The sequence below is a fragment of the Chanodichthys erythropterus genome, chromosome 12, assembly GCF_024489055.1.
Source record: "Chanodichthys erythropterus isolate Z2021 chromosome 12, ASM2448905v1, whole genome shotgun sequence".
Lineage (NCBI taxonomy): Eukaryota > Metazoa > Chordata > Actinopteri > Cypriniformes > Xenocyprididae > Chanodichthys > Chanodichthys erythropterus.
The window spans coordinates 49,890,480-49,911,052 of record NC_090232.1 but is presented as its reverse complement, the minus strand read 5'-3'; the positions used below and the strand labels follow the sequence as shown (position 1 = coordinate 49,911,052).

General features: G+C 37.8%; 3 protein-coding genes across 7 annotated transcripts in view; 2 read left to right on the top strand and 1 right to left on the bottom strand.

Annotated features, from left to right (window-relative positions):
* LOC137032826 (B-cell receptor CD22-like) overlaps positions 1-1,993 on the top strand; it is a 32,230-nt gene extending 30,237 nt beyond the window's left edge. Inside the window, exons 9-12 of the mRNA XM_067404789.1 lie at positions 1,161-1,206; positions 1,326-1,406; positions 1,565-1,630; positions 1,769-1,993. Coding sequence (XP_067260890.1) covers positions 1,161-1,206; positions 1,326-1,406; positions 1,565-1,621 — 184 coding nt within the window. The 3' untranslated portion in view covers positions 1,622-1,630; positions 1,769-1,993. The remainder of the gene's footprint in view (positions 1-1,160; positions 1,207-1,325; positions 1,407-1,564; positions 1,631-1,768) is intronic.
* The window catches only part of LOC137032441 (B-cell receptor CD22-like), a 900,294-nt gene that overhangs the window by 713,618 nt on the left and 166,103 nt on the right, over positions 1-20,573 (bottom strand). The window lies entirely within an intron of this gene.
* LOC137032105 (B-cell receptor CD22-like) overlaps positions 4,509-20,573 on the top strand; it is a 32,434-nt gene continuing 16,369 nt past the window's right edge. Inside the window, exons 1-10 of one of the 5 annotated variants that reach the window (XM_067403649.1) lie at positions 4,509-4,786; positions 5,545-5,643; positions 17,157-17,513; positions 17,603-17,851; positions 17,938-18,192; positions 18,287-18,544; positions 18,627-18,881; positions 19,853-19,931; positions 20,048-20,087; positions 20,170-20,447. In XM_067403649.1, coding sequence (XP_067259750.1) covers positions 5,553-5,643; positions 17,157-17,513; positions 17,603-17,851; positions 17,938-18,192; positions 18,287-18,544; positions 18,627-18,881; positions 19,853-19,931; positions 20,048-20,087; positions 20,170-20,447 — 1,862 coding nt within the window. In that variant the 5' untranslated portion in view covers positions 4,509-4,786; positions 5,545-5,552. Of the gene's footprint in view, positions 4,787-5,544; positions 17,514-17,602; positions 17,852-17,937; positions 18,193-18,286; positions 18,545-18,626; positions 18,882-19,852; positions 19,932-20,047; positions 20,088-20,169; positions 20,448-20,573 lie in introns of those variants that run through there. The other 4 variants (XM_067403650.1, XM_067403651.1, XR_010896658.1 and 1 more) reach the window with 4 other exon arrangements.

Sequence of the window (20,573 nt, the reverse complement as noted above, 5' to 3'; positions counted from 1 at the left end):
TCCGAATTAAATGTACATTCTAGGCGTGTCAGCAATGTCAACTTTATCTTCACAGCGGACACTGATTCAGAAAACATTACTTTATTAATAAAAAATTAAAATGTCTCTTTGCTGTTTTTTGTCATATTCATAATCCTTACTTTTGCCGGTTCTTTATGGCAAGCGTTATGCGTGCGCTTGAGTGCATATTAGTTTATTCTCTCCAGTATTTCAGAAATTAAATTAATATAAATGTGATTCATCAACTAATGGCTTAAATGAACAACTACTAGTCGACTAGAAAGGTATTCTGGCTTGAGTTCGCGCTCAGCTCGCATGCTCTAACACACACACACACACACACACACACACAGAGCATCGTACATTATTATCAGTTTAAAATTATATTTGTGTATGACATTTCAGTGAGCTCAATTATAGTAACGCAGCATTTGTTTTGCCAGTAAAGGTAACGGCGTTGTAACGGGAGAAAAAGAAATTCGTTTGATTACTCGTTACTGAAAAAAGTAACGGCGTTAGTAATTTAATTTAATTTAAGTTATTCCCATCACTGATCTCTACCCACTATACCCACCCACCTCACCCGAGATCTAGTTTTCATTGGTTAAACTTTCAAATGGCATTGAAAAACACTGCGCCATGATCACAATGCAATTGGATCCCTGAAGTCCTATACCTTTAGCAGCATGTCAATGTCACTCCATGATCTACACTAGGGTTGGCAGGTTTTCACAACAAAACCCGCCCAATTGCTACTCAAAATTAGCCCAAAACTAGCCCAATTGCATTTCAGGAGAGGGACCCCTGGTAAAATCTGCATTCCAGGGGCTAAATATCATGTTATTTGGGGTCGCTTCAACCCGCAGACATGAAAAACAACCTGCGGCAACAGTGTTTAAGTAGCCCAATTCCATGGGAGAACCGTGGACTTGGCAACACTGATCTACACATTGCCTTACGTTGTGTTTGGGTTCATTTGAGACCACATGCTGTAAATAAAGATATGCGATCTACTATGGTTTGCTAATGTTTTGTGAAGTTACAAACCAAAACATGGCACAAAAGCATCATGCATATACTGTTTACATGTGCATCAGCAGAGCTTTTTTATACAAACACTTGGTATAGTTTAACTGAAACAAATATCATTGTCTTCAAAGGGGAAGCAGGTGTTTGAAAAAGAAAAATGACACACTCGAATCTCAGGTAAGTTATTGGTAGTTTACTGATCAGGCAAATGAATTAGTAACTAAAAAATTGAAAGCCTAAATAGTGAGATGTTATCTTGTTTATAGACATAATTTTCTCTCTATTCTGTTTCAAAGATGGTTAATTCCAGTCCTCATCATGACAGACGCAGAGCTTGTGATGTTGAATTTAGTGACCCAGTGTATGAGAACGCAATGGTAAGTGTTTACTACAAAATAATAAACTTTCTTCACCTTTGGCCAAAAGGAATTAAACGCACATCAATGTGAGTGTGAAAATATTCAATGTCTATATTGACTAAGTATATGCAAATTTAAATAACACAGTCCTGTTTTTTGTCTCTTCATACGTAAAGGCTGCTAAATTTGGCTCTGATGATTATAAATCCGAACTGAACTCGTCTGTGTACTGAAAATATCCAGTAAGTAAGAATACCTACTAGAGACAAAACTCAACTTATTATTCTTTCCTCATTAAATAATGTTCTTGATGCTTTTATTTAAACATTTCTTTATTAATGTTTTCACTTTCTTTCTTTCTTTGTGTCTTTCTTATTCAGCGTAACAAGAACAGGTTGTAGAGTTTTGGACACAGTAAATATTACAGCCTATGTGCATCTCTTTGTGGGTGGAGCCATAAATGATTGACAGGAGTGTCATGATGACATGTGACTGGAGTAATTTGAGGATCATTTTATAGATGGATGGGCGAAAATGTAAAGGGTTACTGAACTGATGTAAAGTATGTAATCACTTAAGTGTGTTTTTAATTCATGCCTTTTATGAAATGAAGACTTCAGATGCAAAAGCCACGGAGTGCCGTCTGAAATTTTCTTCTAAAATTAGCATTTTTATCAAGCTCGTATGTTTAGGTTCAGTAAATTCACTTTAATGACAATTAATAGGTCATTTTCATTGCCATTAAAATGTAATAACTGAACATAATGCTAAACATGCTAATTTTAAAAGACATTTTCAGATGGGACTTTAGAGGCTTTTGCATCTGAAGTCATCAAATCTGAAGCTTGCTTCATTTAGATCTTTTATGCCTGGTTTCACAGACCAGGCTTAAGATAGCCCCAGACTAAAATGCATGTTTGAGCTGTTTTAGCTAAAATCAACTTACATTGACATATCTTAAAATATGTCAGTGTCATTGTTTTGTCTTAAAGGTCCCATTCTTCGTGATCCCATGTTTCAAACTTTAGTTAGTGTGTAATGTTGTTGTTAGAGTATAAATAAAATCTGTAAAATTTTAAAGCTCAAAGTTCAATGCCAAGCGAGATATTTTATTTAACAGAAGTCGCCTACATTGAACGGCCAGTTTGGACTACATTCCTCTACTTCCTTCTTTAATGACGTAACTAAAACGTTTTTTTGACTAATCTCCGCCCACAGGAATACACAAAAAAGGGGGCGTGGTCTTGTTGCACTCCCACGGAGAAGAGCAAGAGTTGCGTTTGTAGAGTGTGTTTGTCAATTTATGTTTAACTCGGTTCCCGAAAATTATAATTGTGGTATCCTTACTGCAATAGTTAATGTTGGACTGCAGTGCACATAATGGCCACAAGAGGGGACTATGTTTATGTATATGGCTGTTTTCCGTATGAGGTACTCTTCTGAGTGAGTGCTAACGTTGTACATTTTCTGTCGCTGCTTGTGGAGATTAAAGAGTTCACTCTCGGGAATTATTGTCTTTTGTGTTCATTCGGCACAACACCACAATAATCCACATGTAAAACTATGTGCAGCACACGTTATGGTAAGAGGCGTGACCTTTCCGGGCAAGGAGCGCTAAGCTGCTGTCGAATCACAACACAGGAACCGCTGGCACAATCAGAACTCGTTACGTATTTCTGAAGGAGGGACTTCATAGAACAAGGAAGTCATCAGCCCGTTTTTATGACAGTGGAAACAGCGGTATACAGATAAGTAAATTATGTGAAAAATACTGTGTTTTTTTACACGCGAAACATGAACACATGTTATATTGCACACTATAAACACAAAATAAAGCTTAAAAAAAAAACACGAAAAACGGGACCTTTAAGATTTGTCTAAAGTTTATTTTTCTAAGGCATGTAGTTCTGCACGACTATGACAAAAATCATAATTGTTGATTATTCCTTTGAAACTGTAATTGCGATTATTATTTACGATTATCACAATTTACATTGAATGACGTATTGAATAGCTTTATACCACTGTTTGAAGCATGCCATATTTTTGTATACAAATAAAAAACTTTTTTTTGTTGTTTGTTTTTCTATAGCATTAAACCTCAAATGTCAACTATATATTGGTTTTGTTTCTTCTTTAAATAATGATAAAAAAATAAAATAAAAAAAAATCAACATATGCATGGTATAATAATAGGTGCTTTTGCCACCAGTGTGATTCCCCGAGAACTAATGTTCCCCTAGAGCCTGAAGTGACGTAAACTGCGCTTGTTGTTGTTACTTTTAAATTTAAAATGTGACGCTTAAAAAGTTCATAAAGCAATAGTAAATTAATCCATAAGAATTGAGTGGTTTAGTCTAAATTTTCTGAAGAGACTTTATCACTTTATATGATGAACAGATTTAACTTTTATTCACATAAACATTGAACAGCGAACGTGAACAAAAGATCAGCCGAACCTGCTTGACGCGTGAAAACAAACCTCTTAACATCACTGGTTCTCGCACGTCGAGCGAACATGCTTGAGCTTCTGTTTACAACAACTGATGTGTGAGTTGATGAATGTTTTTATGTAAATAAAAGGCTAAATTCAATCTGTTCATCATATAAAGCAATTGTGTGTCTCCAGAATAATTAGACTAAACCAAATTTTAGTTTTACAATCTCTTTATGAACGTTTTGAAGCATCAAAGTTTAAACTGTGTAGCTTTCAATGGAGGAAGAGAAATGCCTACATAAAATCCACAACCACAACAACCCTCCTTGGTTTTCATACTAATTATTTCAAATTATAAAGTGTTAATGTTGTGGTTCTCTTAAAGCTTTGTGGGAAAAGGATAAGAGAGAGTCTGTGTTGTACAGGATACAGCTTCTGTCAGATCAAAATTTGCATAAAGGTTTAATGCAGTTCATAGGCCTCTTATCAACACACAAAAGAGGAAGTGAGACTAAGGGTTTTAGTAAGTGAGATTTTATAAAGTCCCGTCAAACTCAGTTAAAAAAAAGGTTCACGGTTGCATTTGTTCTCTCCACAGAAACTCAGTATCTGAGACAATCCTGTAAAAATAAAAGTTTAACGGCATGTGAAAATCACACATCTTAAAGAAACACTTTGAAAAAGTATTTTGCATGTTCTCGACTCTTTTCAGTTCCTCTTTCTTTCTTTCTTCATTTGGCTAATTCTCATGCTCTGAAGGATGCTGCTTTATTTGTTTTGTCCATTTTATGATGTACTTTCTTATGTTACAAAAAGTATTCTTTGAATAGTTTTAACCCGAAGAAGCAAGTGAGGGTAAAATGTACTTGAAGAGAGGACGATAAAGAGTTCGCCTTCAAGAGAAATCATTTTATGGTTGTACACCTCTGTTCTCACTGAAGCGTATCAGTGCTGCAAAACGGTAAGAGAATTTCTCTGTAGATTGTAAAGTTACATTTTAAGTAAAACAGGAATTAACCCTGTTATCTACATGTGTTCATGATGCATGTTTAAAAATGCAAATGTTCAGATGTTGCATTAATAAAATATCAGATCTGGAGGTTCTTAGAATTTGACAGATTTCTGAGATGGAAACTCCTTCAGTATTTATCAGTATTTTATTTGTTGACTATATTAAACTTTACGCAAATTTGGCATTTACCTCGTGAGAGAATCTCTAAAAAAATTCCAAGTCATGTTTTACCTGAGAGAAAAGAAAAGAAAAAGATTTAGCAGGAAATCTTGTTTTTAAAGGCTGTTTTATTTTTACAGTCATGAAAATAATCGGTCTACTATGAAAACTACTATGCACTTAATGAGTTCATGAAACTTATTTTTTGATTTATGTTCATATTGAATTGTACACTTTTGCTGCGGGTAAGGTTAGGGACAGGTTTGGTGGTATGTAGGTTTAAGGGTGGGTTAAGGTGTAAGGGATGGGTCAATAGTGTAATTATAAATGTAATTACAGAAATTAATTACACATTTAACTACATGCAGGTATGTTTTAATGCAAGTACAATCTAAAAACTTGTGCATTGTATTAAATGATTAATTTAAATGTAAGTACATAGTAGTTAAGGCCGCCTAATATTAAGTGGGTCCAAATAATCTTACAATTTCATGAGATTCACCTTCAGAGAAGCTAAAATAAATGTCTGTATATTGATTGTTTTGTAGGTGTTGCTATGGTGATGTCAGTCAGAATGGCTCCTCCTCTTACTCTGATCTTTCTGTTCATGATTCACGGAGTCGCTGCAACAGGAACAATGAAGAGAGGTTTTTTTTAAACTGTGTATTAAACTTTTTTTATAATCTATTTTTTATAAACTATTTAGAAATAGAATATTAATAATGAATTTAATCTGTTTCAGTCTTCAAGCAGAAAAAAAAAATAATGGGTGCATTGGTATATCTCTTCCTAAAACTTTACTAATTTACCTTTTAACCCCTGCCAAAACACTTGTACTTTGGGGCATTCCCAGGATATATGCACGTAGTCCCCGACCTTCCAACAATCTCTCCAGCATTGTGATAATGGCAAAGACCACCAATGGAACTCGGAAGGTTCTCATTTTCATTTTCCAATAAAATTCCTTCCACATTGGACTGCTAATACCATTATGACAGCTGGCACATACATTTATCCACATCTCATCCTCTATTATAGTATTTAACTCTAATTCCCAATTTCTTTTGATATGAAACGTCTCATCAGATTGGTCGTGCATTAGCATCCTATAAATAAGTGCTATATGATTTTTAGTAGACAGACCTGTTCAATAATATTAACAAAATATTTTTTCAGCATTTGCTGGAGTTCCTTTAAAGGTGCCATCGAACGTTTTTTTTACAAGATGTAATATAAGTCCAAGGTGTCCCCTGAATGTGTCTGAAGTTTCAGCTCAAAATACCCCATAGATTTTTTTTTTTTAATCAATTTTTTTAACTCCCTATTCTGGGGCATAATTAGAAATGCACCGATTCAGGCTGCGGCCCCTTTAATTGCTCACGCTCTCCGCCCCCTCCCGAGCTCTCGACTCTATCAGTGCATAAACAAAGTTCACACAGCTAAAATAACCTGCACCACGTTGTTTGAAAAGCAAATGCATTTGCGGCCATTTGTGGGCCCATGGTCATGCTGGTCTGAAAATGAGGTGTGTTCAGTGCATTGCTATTTTGAGGCAACTAAAATACATTGCACCACTGACCAACTGAAACCTGGTCTAAAGTCAATGGTACAATACTTTTTTTTCTTATTTAAAGAGTGCGTTAGTAATATGCGTCTATATGCGGGTGCACAACGCCCGTGCACTCTGCTTATTACACACATAGGGACGTGCAGAAGCACACAAACATGCCAAATATTAAAAAGAAAAGAATTACAGTGTAAAAGATTATTATTGTGCACATAAAGATAAAAATGCTTTGGTGGAATCCGTCTTTTCCTGTAGATGGTCTGTTCGCACGCTTTAACCTCGTGCACGAGCAGATCCGTTTCCTTACTTGAGAAGCATTCAAATATGTATGGCCATAGCGCGAGCGCAACTGGCTTTTAAAGGGAATGGGAGATGAGACTCTGGTGGGTTTATTGCATGTTATGCCCAAAGCACACCCATGACTCATTAAGAGAATAGGGACAACCCTTTTAGACCATGTGACAGGCAAGGCGACCATTTTTCCCGTCATTAAACTAGCAAATTTGGACACACCTTAAGCGCAGAGGACACAACGTCGCTTGTAGATCATGTTCACAAATGGCTTCCTTTTTTGCATGATAGAGCTTTAACCCTCTACCGCATAGTGTTGCCATATGGAAACATACTCTTTATGTTCATTTCCTTGCCACCGTCTCTTTAAGAGAACATTCTAGTTTTTTTTTATTGGTAAGAGAAGACCTTTAATTTAGCCAATGATGTGCTTTGGTTAAGTCACATGACATGCATTTTTTTTCTGTGACGCGATATCTGACAGACTGCCATCTCTTGTCGGTAGTTGCTGAAAGCAAACTAAAATGTCAGTAACAAACAAGGACCCGCCCATGTCACATTCACAAAAAAAATGTTAACATCATCTCAGGTCAGTTATGATAACATATTCACCACTCAAAAATGTTTTTATGAAATTAGTTTTTGGTAAATTGAGAAAATGTCTGTGTTGCCATATGGCAACACTGCGCAATAATGGAATGGCATTATTATAATAGGTTAGATAGCTGGCAAAGGCCAGCTGCAGTCTGTTAAGCTATAACAATAAAAACATTAATGCTAGTGATATAATTGTTAGAGCCATAACAACATTAATAATTTTGTAATATTTTTTCCTTATATTAAGAATGATTATGTTTTTGAAAAATGTGTATTTTGGATTATTTGTATTTGTATCACGTGACTGTGACTAGTTATATACGTATGCGGAAAAAAAAAAAAAAAAACTTTGAGGAAGAATACGGAAGGAAGGAAGGGTTGGAACTAGACAGTCTTTTGACCGTGAAAATTTCTTGTTTTGGAAACTGGAATAAGTGTAGACTTTCTTTTTGAATTTATTTTGTAATGTAATAAGACAAAGAAAAAGTAAACATTTACAAGAAAAGTATTTGATTCACGCGTCAAATCCTTTGTGCCACACCCTAATGGAAATGGTGAAGAACAAGGCTTGGATCGCCATTACAGTATAGTCAAAAGACTCCTTCACATTGGAATTGCGTGAAGTGGAAATTGATTTGCCTGGATTGACGCTATGGTTACCGAAGAGGATTTCAAGGATCATGAACATTACGTGATGTGTAAGCGGAGAAAACCGCGAGTTTGGGATTATTGCGACGCACGGATGAAAGTGAAAGTAAACTAGTGCGACGATTGCACGGGACTATTTGGATAGAGACATTCAAAATTGTTTCTTAAGTTGGAATTGGACTTTTCTACAGCTCAAAAGGTAGCATTACTGTTGTTTTCAATTAATTGATATTGACTCGCTGTTGAATTATGGATGACGCAGAAGAAATTGCGGACTCTGACAAAGTTGGCCACAAGAGGGCGGTCAAGTACATGCATAAAGCGCAAGAGGAGCGTTTGAACAGACTCGTCAATTTGAGAAAGTCAAAAATGGCTCAGATTACCATTCAAATGAAAGAAATTGACAAGCTAAAAGAAAATGATGAGAATGTGGAAAAGATAGAACAAGAAGTTCTAACAATGCTCACTAAATTGTACCAAGAGTTCATTGAGTTAAATGAAAACACCCAAGAGCTTTTGCTGGATGATGAAAAAGAGGATGATCAGCGTATCTGGTTTGAACCCAAATCATCAAAAATCAGGGATTTTATTCTTGCTACTGAACAGTGGATTGAACATGTAAAGGATGCAAGTGATGCAAAGAATGAGGAAATTGAACCAGGTGACAGTGTCTCTGAAGTTGCTTCAGCAACAAGAAAGAAGAGTAGAGCAGGTTCGTCAGCTGGACATAGTTCTAATGCATTATCAGCCAGTAGTTCAAGTTCAAGGTTACGAATGAAAGAAGAGGCTGAGAAAGCTGCTCTGTTGGCCAAAGCTGCTTCTTTAAAAAAGAAACAAGCCTTGCAGTTAGAAGAGATAAACCTGAAAGCCAAATTGGAGCAATTAGAATTGCAAACGGCAATTGCAGTTTCTAATGCAAAACTGAAAGTGTATGATGAACATGGAAGTTCTGGTGAATCAATGCATGGATATGTTCAACCAAAGCATGCAGTAAATGAAAGAAGGTTGGGACTTAGGAAAGATACTGACGATGGAAGTTCTGATGCTCAAGCTGTTTATTTAATTTATTTCAAATAATGAAAAGACAAAATGAGATTACACAAATGCTAGTAAAGCAGCAAAACTTGTCCCAACTACCACAAAGAGATGTCCCAATCTTTCTTGGTGATCCTCTTAACTTCAGAGCGTTTATGCGAGCCTTTGACAATAGCATAGACAGTAAAACTGAGAACGCTAAGGACAAACTGTTCTATTTGGAGCAATATACCAGTGGTGAACCCCAAGACCTGGTAAGGAGTTGTGGACATATGAGTGCAGAAAATGGATACAAAGAAGCAAGAAGGCTATTGCAACATCATTACGGTGACGAACTCAAAATTGCATCAGCGTACATTGAGAAGGCACTAAAATGGCCTCAGATCAAATCGGAAGACGGGAAGCTGCTAAGTGCATATGCTCTTTTCTTGATTGGATGCCACAACACTATGCAGGATGTAGATTACATGGCTGAAATGGACAACCCTACTAACATGAGGGTTGTCATCTCCAAACTTCCCTACAAAATGAGAGAGAACTGGAGAAATGTGGCATATGATATTCATGAACGGACAGGCAGAAGAGCTAGGTTTTCAGACTTAGTGGAATATATCGACCGTCAAGCCAAAGTAAAGAATGATCCCTTGTTTGGAGACATTCAGGAGCAAACAAGTGCTGATGTTGGGAAGAAAAGCAAAGCTTCTGATTTTAAACAGAAAAAGGTTACTACCAAGGGTAGTAGTTTCGTTACAAGTGTCTCTACTGAACAGAAAAAAGAAAGTGAAACAAGCAATAGAGGAACAAAAGCTCAACTTGACAAAACAGTTTGTGCCAGGTGCTTGTTCTGTCAAAAGAACCATGCCTTGAATTCCTGTTTCAAGTTTAGATAAAATTGAGTTTTTGAAAACAAAAGGATTGTGCTTTGGGTGTCTCACACAAGGACACTTGAGCAAAGACTGCAAGAGAAGACTTACTTGTCAAGAATGTTCCAAGATGCACCCAAGCATTCTGCACATTGCTAAGGAGAACAGTCTCACATCCAGCAGTTGTGATGAGAACAAACCTGGCAGGAGAACAGCTTCCATAGACCATGAAACTTGTGGATACACTGGGGCCGGAAACAGTGAATGCATTCTTGCCATAGTTCCAGTGAAGATTAAGTCAAAGAAAAGCAACAAAATAGTAAAGACATTTGCCTTCATTGATCAAGGAAGTTCGGCAACGTTTTGCACCGAGTCTTTAATGAGAGATTTGAACTTGAGAGGCAGAAAAACTGAGATTCTTCTTCGTACTATGGGACAAGAAAAATCTGTACATAGTCATATTCTGTCAGACCTGGAAATAAGTGGTTTGGAAAGCGAAGACTACATAGAACTCCCTAAGGTTTTCACTCAGAAAGAGATTCCTGTAAAACAGGAAAATATCCCTCATCAACAGGACCTAGAAAAATGGCCATACTTGAGACAAGTTAACCTTCCTCATCTCAATGCAGAGGTAGGCTTGCTGATCGGCGCCAATGCGCACAAGGCCATAGAACCATGGCAAATAATAAACAGTGAAGGAAATGGACCGTATGCTATCAGGACAGCACTTGGATGGATTGTTAACGGACCTTTGCGAACAGATGTGAGTGCTGAATCAGAATTCCAAGTTTCACTGTGAACAGGATTGCAGTGTCAGACATTGAAACACTGTTGGTAGAGCAATTCAATGCAGACTTTCCTGAACGCAAGTACAGTGACAAAAATGAAATGTCACAAGAAGATCTGAAATTCATGCAGTCCGTTGAACAATCAGTACAGTATAAAGACGGACATTACTGTATTGGACTACCCTTTAAGAAAGATCCTGTCAAGATGCCAAACAACAGATGCATAGCAGAACAGAGAGACATCAGTCTTAAAAGAAAGCTCAGCAAGAACCAAGAGTTTCATAAAGACTACAAAGCTTTTATGGCAGACATAATTGATAAAGGCTATGCTAAAAAAGTCCCTTCAGAACAACTGGAACGCACAGACAGGGTGTGGTATATTCCACATCATGGGATATATCACCCAAAAAAAGAACAAAATTAGAGTTGTTTTTGACTGTACTGCAACCTACCAGAACTTCTCACTGAATAATCAATTGTTGCAGGGACCTGACCTAACCAACACTCTCATAGGTGTACTGAACCGTTTCAGACAAGAACCAATTGCTATTATGGCAGACATCGAAGCAATGTTCTACCAAGTGAAAGTCCCAGACCATGACACAGATCTTTTGCGATTTTTGTAGTGGCCTGAAGGAGATCTAAGTAAGCCTACAGAGGAATACAGGATGATGGTGCATCTGTTCGGGGCAACCTCTTCTCCCAGTTGCGCATGCTTCACTTTGCGAAAGGCTGCAATGGATGGAAAAACAGAGGAAACAGCTGAAGCTGCCAATACTATTCTCCAAAACTTTTACATGGACGATTGCTTAAAATCTGTTGCCTCAGAGGATGCAGCAATCAAATTATCACAAAATCTGATATCCATGTGCTCTAAAGGTGGATTCCACTTGACAAAGTGGGTAAGCAATAGCAGATCAGTCCTGTTATCGTTTCCAGAAACGGAAAGATCCAAAGAAGTCAGGAACTTAGATTTCAATAAAAGCAATCTGCCAGTTGAAAGAGCTCTTGGAGTACAGTGGTGCACAGAATCAGATTCATTCAGATTCTCCATAAACGTACAAGAAAGACCTGCTACGAGAAGAGGAATGCTTTCTGTAGTGAGCTCTATATACGATCCTCTTGGTCTTGTATCACCCTGTATCCTTCCAGCGAAACTCATTTTGAGACAACTGTGCAAAGATAAACTGGGCTGGGATCAAAATATGCCAGAAAAGCAAGCACAACAATGGTTCAGATGGCAAAAGGACATACAACAACAGTCAGACTTCAGTGTAAGCAGATGCTTCAAGCCAAACAACTTTGGACCCACAGAGTCTGCCCAATTACATCATTTCGCAGACGCAAGTGAAAATGGATATGGAACGGTTTCCTATCTAGTGCTCACTAATGAGCATGGAGAAAAACACTGTTCATTCGTAATGGGTAAAAGCAGAGTTGCGCCGCTGAAACAGGTAACAATCCCTAGAATGGAGCTGACTGCAGCAGTGGTGGCAGCGAAAATGGACAGGATGTTAAAACAAGAGCTTCAGTTACAACTTAAAGATTCTGTATTTTGGACTGATAGCCTCACAGTATTGCAATGCATTGAGAATGAAGCCTCACGGTTTAAAACATTTGTTGCCAATAGAGTTTCCTTCATCAGAGAAGCTTCTGAGCCTTCACAGTGGAGATATGTTGGCACATCACTAAACCCAGCAGATATGGCATCTAGAGGCATCAAAGTAGAAAACTTCATGAAAAAGCAAAATTGGATTAAAGGACCAGAATTCCTTTGCAAACACGAGAATGAATGGCCTTTGCGACCAGATCAGGCAAGTGCAATGGAGGTAGAATTGAAAAACTCAGCTGTAGTAAATTGTGTTAGTGCTACAGAAAAAAGGAAACCTATGGATAAACTGATTGAATATTATTCAGAATGGTACAGGTTGAAGAGGGCTATCGCTTGGATGTTACGTCTGAAAGAAATACTACTGCACCTATCAAACAAGAGATGTGAAATTCAAGCTACCATAAGTCAGACAGAAAATAATCCAAACAAACAACAAGCTCATTTGCAAACTCAAATGTTCAAGCTGAAACAGACACTGACCAAAAAACCTCTTTCAGTAGAAGATGTAGAAGATGCAGAACTGAGTCTGATTCGTTACAGTCAAAGACAGACATTTCCGGACGAATTCAAGTCTTTGCAAAGCAGTAACCATGTCAAAAGAAGTAGCCCTCTATCCAAACTGGATCCAGTAGTGCAAGACGGCATACTCAGAGTAGGTGGACGTTTAAATCAGTCTGCAATGCCAGAATCTGCCAAGCATCCAGCAATTCTTGACAAAAAGCAGCATATAACTTCTTTGATTCTGAAAGATATACATAAAAACACAGGTCATAGTGGCAGAAATCAAATTCTTGCAAAACTACGAAACAAGTTTTGGGTTGGAGCTGCCAACACAGCCATTCGAAAGCTAATTTCTAAATGCACGGTGTGTAGAAGGTTAAATGCCAGAGTCAGTGAACAGAAAATGGCAGAACTACCGAGAGATCGTCTTATGCCAGATGAACCTCCCTTTACACATGTAGGTGTGGATTTTTTTGGTCCCTTCTTAATAAAGCGAGCACGCAGCATTGTCAAGAGGTATGGAGTGCTGTTTACGTGTCTGACTATAAGAGCAGTTCATATTGAGGTAGCCAACAGTCTTGATACCTCATCATGCATAAATGCCATACGACGCTTCATCTGCAGGAGGGGGCAGGCGTATACAATTCGATCGGACAATGGTACGAACTTCATTGGTGCTGAAAGAGAGCTTAAAGAAGCCATCCAAGAATTAGATCAGTCCAAAATAGCTGAAGTTCTTGTCCAAAAAGGAATCAAGTGGATCTTCAATACCCCTGCAGCATCGCATCAAGGAGGAGTGTGGGAGAGACAAATCCGCACAGTTCGAAAGATTTTGAATTCTGTATTGAATCAACAGATATTAGACGATGAGGGGCTTCACACAGTTTTGTGTGAAGTTGAAGCCATTATAAATGACCGACCGATTACTAAAGCGTCAGATGACCCAAATGACTTGGAGCCTCTGACTCCGAATCATCTCTTGCTGATGAAAAAGCAACCAGTCATGCCACCAGGAGTTTTTGTAAAAGAGGATTGTTATTCTCGCCGAAGATGGAGACAAATTCAGTATATGGCAGACCTTTTTTGGTCAAGATGGACTAAGGAATACCTGCCGCTATTGCAGGAGAGACAGAAGTGGCAGAAATTGAAAAGAAACTTGGTACCGGGAGACATTGTTCTCATTGTGGATAATTCTGCTCCAAGAAATTCTTGGATTATGGGAAGAATCCTCAAGACCACACCAGATGCTTCTGGTATTGTTCGACGTGCTTGTGTTCAGACAAAAACATGTCAGTTGGACAGACCAATATCAAAACTCTGCTTATTGCAAGAAGCTGAAGAAGAATAAGAGCTTTACATAAAGACTGTGAATTTAAATTTCATGGACATTGTGAGTTTTCTGATATAACTGATTAAAAGATCAGAAATTACTGTTATGTCTCTATTCAAGTATAGAAAAAGTTAATTGTTATGCTACCGGCATAGACAATTAGGGGCCGGAGTGTTAGAGCCATAACAACATTAATAATTTTGTAATATTTTTTCCTTATATTAAGAATGATTATGTTTTTGAAAAATGTGTATTTTGGATTATTTGTATTTGTATCACGTGACTGTGACTAGTTATATACGTATGTGAAAAAAAAAAAAAAAAAAAAACTTTGAGGAAGAATACGGAAGGAAGGAAGGGTTGGAACTAGACAGTCTTTTGACCGTGAAAATTTCTTGTTTTGGAAACTGGAATAAGTGTAGACTTTCTTTTTGAATTTATTTTGTAATGTAATAAGACAAAGAAAAAGTAAACATTTACAAGAAAAGTATTTGATTCACGCGTCAAATCCTTTGTGCCACACCCTAATGGAAATGGTGAAGAACAAGGCTTGGATCGCCATTACAATAATGTTGATTAGTCGTATGTCAAGGACTGCCATGGCATTTGTATTATGGATTAAATCAACATCAGAGATCTGCCATCACAGCCAGTACTGGCCCAGACCAACCACTGTCCTACCATGGTGTCTCACAAAAGCAGGTGCAAGTGGCTGTAAGTGTATTGTTAGGGTGAAGTGCACCAAATGTGATGTCTACATGTGTCTCACCTTTGGGAAAAAAAATGCTTTTTGAAGTTTCATACAGAAAAAAAGGTGAAATTTAAAGAATATAAAGCATTATTCAGCAAAAGAGAATGGAAAAACACAAGATGTTGGAAAATAAGTATAAGGTATTGTTTATAATTACTGCTAAAACTTATAATAGCACTAATTGATTCAATACAAACAACATTTCTGAAGAAAAAATGAACTATATACACTTACACTTTTTTTAAGTTTTTCCACTATTGTACGTTGTTGCCATATGGCAACATATCATAAAGTACCTTAAAATATTTTTTTTTTTCCAAAATTTTTTTACAGCACTTTAAGTTAAGCCATTCTAAGAAAAGAAAAAGAGTCAAATATATATTTTTTTTTTATAGATTTATCATAATGTGTGCGGTAGAGGGTTAAGTTGGCATCTGCAGATGGTACGGCCCCAGCTAACTAAAATACGTGACTGTTACGTAACTGCAACGTAATTTGGTGACCAAATGAAAATGAAAGGTGCCTATACGTCGCCACAACCTAACTTTGTGACGTTACCAGTTAGTAACTGCGACGTCGTGGCAACGTTGTGTATTATAGTTGTGTGTTGGTAATCAGTTGGTAATTTTTATATTTATTTATTTTTCTATGGGCGGATATGCAGTAGTTTAACCTAATTTATGTCCTCATGTAACAGACCTGATATCAATTAACCTTATTAGTTGCTAGATGTTCTTATAGCTGAATCTTTTCAAAATGGTTAGCTTTTTCAGTCATTTGTTGCCCCCGTGCAAACTTTTTTGAGACCTTTAGCAGGCATCGAATTTGAAATGTCAAGGGTAAAAAACTATATACATGAACAAGACTTTACACATCCATTCAGCCAAGATCTTGTCTAGTTGGCCAAATCCTGATGTAAGAAGGGAAGGGAGTTGCGATGCTGACTCCCTGGGGTATAAAAAGTGCAATGAGTGTAGCCATTCTGAAACGCGGCCGCCTCCGTATTTTAGAAACAAATCAAGCATCCGGCAATTTAAAAACAAATCAGTTATCCCAAAAGTAAGACAGAACAAAGGAAATTTACTTAAACGTATGCTTCTCTATAAAGAGCCAGTCTTTTCTATAATTTAACCAGAGTTTACTCACATTCTGAATCAGAAATATCCAGTTTAAATGTACTGCTAACATATTTTGAACGATTCACTCCTTCTGCAAAAATGCTTGAAGATCTGCATCAGACAACAACGCTGTGGTCGATCCACATCCACCTTTACCTTGCACTGACCATCTTGCCTTCAATATTTCTCTTGCTTGTCAGTCTTGTTCGTTCACTCAAACTTTTATTCGCAGGTCCCGCAACAGTAATGCAGCATCCATCAGGGTAAAGATAGTTTTTACTCCCGCCTCCAGGTAGATCCTTATTTGTGCTGGATAGACACACTGCGCTTGCACATTCTTCAGTGTGAGCTTTTTCATTATGTCTCGCACACCTGTGCTCTTTTCCTCTGCAACTCGGGCATGTAGTCGTTGTCAAAGTAGATCTGTTTGGCTTTGTACAGGACCTGTTTCTGTGACCAGGCTTGTCATTCTTAACTGCATAGTCCAGGAATCTCACTATTATCAATCAAAGAGGTGTGGTGGGGTATTTTGGTTTGGCTGCAAAGGCCCTGTGTGCCCTTCCGATCTTTAAATCTATGTCCTGAGGTAGCTGTATAGCTGTGGTGAGCAGACCTATAACAAATTCTGCTGTTTTTTCTCCTTCACAGTCCTCTGGAAATTGATATATTCTTAGATTATTCTGGCGAAGTCTGTTTTGCAAGTCTCTGCATCTACCTGTGAGATCTGCCACATGTTCCAGGAGATTTCGGAGTGCTCTTTCGTGCCTCATCCCAGTCTCCTCAGCAGCGCTGATCCGTTCCTCCGTTGCCTCGATTTGGCTCTCCAAACCATTTATTTGGCATTTTAAGTCCTGAACCGAGGTCTCCAATTTTGTCAGTGATATTTTCATTTATCTATGCACCTCTTGATTTTATTTTCTTAATGATTTCAGTTCTTCCATCACTTCAGAAAGTTCGGGAGCATGCAGGCTAAATTTGGCATGTCGAGCAGGGCTAGGTGATCATTTTTATTGCAAAAGTTGCTGCTATTTTGTCAACTATATGAATTTTGTGTTTCAGGGGTTTCTAGTGCTGGTTGGGGTGTGAGTTACAGTCCTTCACACATCTGTGCACTAAAGACCTCATCAGTGATAATGAACTGCACTTATACATACCCTACTGGATATAAGATCATGAATGTGTTCTGGACCAAAGGTCCTATACAACATGGTGTAGAGCTTCAAGATCTGTCTGAGGACCCTGAATACAGTCAGAGGCTTCAGTATCTGGGAGATAAACAGCAGAACTGCACCATCAGACTGAGTCATGTGACACTGAAGGATTCACACGAGTACTATTTCAGATTCACTACTGATAATCCTAATGGTAGATGGATTGGCACTCCAGGAGTGTTTCTTACTGTCACAGATGACTTTGGTGAGGTTTCTCTCTTCTTCTGTGCATTATGTTGAATAATAATCAGTGTATGACAGCAGCACTAGATATAATGTGTGTGTTGTGTTCAGATCTTCAGGTGGAGTCTCCTGAGAGAGTGACAGAGGGAGATTCAGTCCGTCTGACATGTAAAAGCAGCTGCACTCTGACTGACAGAGCAACATTCATCTGGTACAGAAACTCACAGCCATTAACTGAGAGAAGAGACAGAAACAATGAACTCCTGCTGCAGTCAGTCAGAAGAGAGGATGCAGGCAGATATAGCTGTGCTGTACACGGACACGATCTCATGTCTCCTGCTGTTCAGATCAATGTCACGTGTGAGTACAGATTCATTTGTTCTTTTAAAATCTGGATATTATATTCGAATGAGATGATTCAAGGATTTAATTTTTTGCCTTTTAAGATCCTCCCAGGAACGTCTCAGTGTTGATAAATGGATCTGGCGATATAATGGAGGGAGATTCAGTGACTCTGATCTGCAGCAGTGATTCAAACCCTCCTGCAGAAATCAGCTGGTTTAAAGGAGGAACGTTTGTAGGATCTGGAAGAATCTTCAGCATCTCAAAGATCAGATCTGATGACAGTGGAGAATACAAGTGCAGATCCATCAATGAACATGGAGAGAAATACTCTGAAGCTGTGACTTTAAACGTCATGTGTGAGTTAACGATCATCTGAACATTGTTTAAAATTTCCAAATTCATCATTTTGTAATTTTTGTTATTTTGTTTTTATTTTTCTGTCTGTTTCAGACTCTCCCAGGAACGTCTCAGTGTCCGTCAGTCCATCTGGTGAAATAGTGTCAGGAGATTCAGTGACTCTGATCTGCAGCAGTGATTCAAACCCTCCTGCTCTGAACTTCAGCTGGTTTAAAGGAGGAACGTTTGTAGGATCTGGAAGAATCTTCAACATCTCAAAGATCAGCTCTGATGACAGTGGAGAATACAAGTGCAGATCCATCAACGAACATGGAGAGAAATACTCTGATAATGTGACTTTAAACATCATGTGTGAGTTAATGATGGTTCAACAAACAAACTAGTGGATTAACAATCCCAAAATATGAAAATAGTTTCTTTTGTCTGTTATTAGATCCTCCCAGGAACGTCTCAGTGTTGATAAACGGATCTGGTGAAATAGTGTCAGGAGATTCAGTGACTCTGATCTGCAGCAGTGATTCAAACCCTCCTGCTCTGAACTTCAGCTGGTTTAAGGAGAATGAAAGCTCAGCTGTTGGATCTGGACAGAGTTTCAGTGCACTACAGAGTGGACGCTTCTACTGTCAGGCTCACAATCAACATGGATCTCAGAGATCAGACGCTGTAACTGTGACTGTCACTGTACCTGGTGTGTATCAGTCAATCTGTGATTGGATGGGCATTTCTTCTACTAATGAGCTCTAGGAAATAAACATACTATGCACTTTTAGATAGCATGTTTGATTACTTGGAGAGGATATGGGGGTATAAAATATAATGAAGCACACAATCATGAGCAATACAACAAAACTACATCTTTTACTAAAAATAAATCCACTACAGAATCACAAGGACTCAAATAGTACAACCACACTAAACATCAACGACACAGAACAGTGAACTGAGGAAACTAAGGGATTAAATACACAGAATTATGAGGCAACTAAATGAACAGCAGGTGAACATAATCAGTAACTAAGGGAACAAACTGCCACGCACTAGGAAACTAGGCCAACTTAATATGTAACCAAGGAAACTAGTGGCAGGGAAATGAGAACAAAGGAAACAGGTACAGGAACTAGAACTAGAACTAAACCAAAACAGAACATGCACGTGACAATACTGCAATATTCTATGATTATAAGATTACATAATTTTTTAAAACAACTTTAAAGTCTCATCTAGTTTATATGCTTTTTAAATTACTATGCTTAAAAAATAACTACAATAGTAGAGTAAAAAAAAAAAAGATTTTCTACAGAGCCGTCTGCTCTCTAATCACTCTCATTGTGCTTTAATGTCATACACCCATTAGTCTGTGCAGCGCCTCATCAATTCAAACACCTATTGTCTTCTCTCACGTGACTTTTCACTTGGATCTCATGATTCTCACTTTACATTCCCCCCTGGTGGTCGCTGTTGGATGGTGCTACTTTACAAAATTGCTGTTTGTTTTCTTAATAACCATATTTTATAGGCTAATCTTGTTTTCTTTTGCTTTTGTATTGTGAATTAAACATTATTGAAATGCTGCCACCTCCTGCCATACAGTAGGATTTATTGTATGTTTCTGTCATTCTAGACAATGATAAAAACAATGTCCTGTCACTTGTCTTGTAGGAAGGAAGTTTCTTTATGCAGCGGCTGGGTTCACTGTTGGATTGGGAGGTTTAATCTTCATTTTCATCACTGTGTTCATGTAAGTCAATTCTGTCAGAAAGCACATTAGTATACCAAGCCAATTAATTTTTATAAACAAATTAAAATTATCTTATTAAAAAATCGTATTAATGTTTAGATAATTCTTTATTACAGAAGGAAAAAACACAAAGCTGAACACATCCAACAAAAGCAGGTAAATCAAATGATCAAACGAGCATTAACCTTGTTATACTCAAAGCTTTTCTTTAATAAAGTGTCATTTTCTCTTATTTTAGGATGATCTGTATGTCAACGTAACAGGCAGAGTATCAGCTCATGATGGGGTTCAGTCTGAATCTGAAGCTGCAAATCAAAACGACGCCCTGTACGCCTTAATTACCCTCAGCAATTTCACTGGTGATCAGTCTGAAGAAAAAGCTTCTGATTCTGAAGATACAGACGAGATCCAGTATGCAACTGTCTTGCATCACAGAAACAAAGAGATGAACAGACCAGAAGAGAACGAAAGCCAGTATGGCAATATCAGGACATACCAGACTGATCCTGCCATGAGGTGAGAAACAAAATCATGACATGTTCATGACATATTAAAATATTTAGAATTTATTCAGGGCATTTTTGAGCCTCATCCAGTTTTAATTTAGCTCCTGTATTGATTGAGGTTGTATTTGTAGTCAGT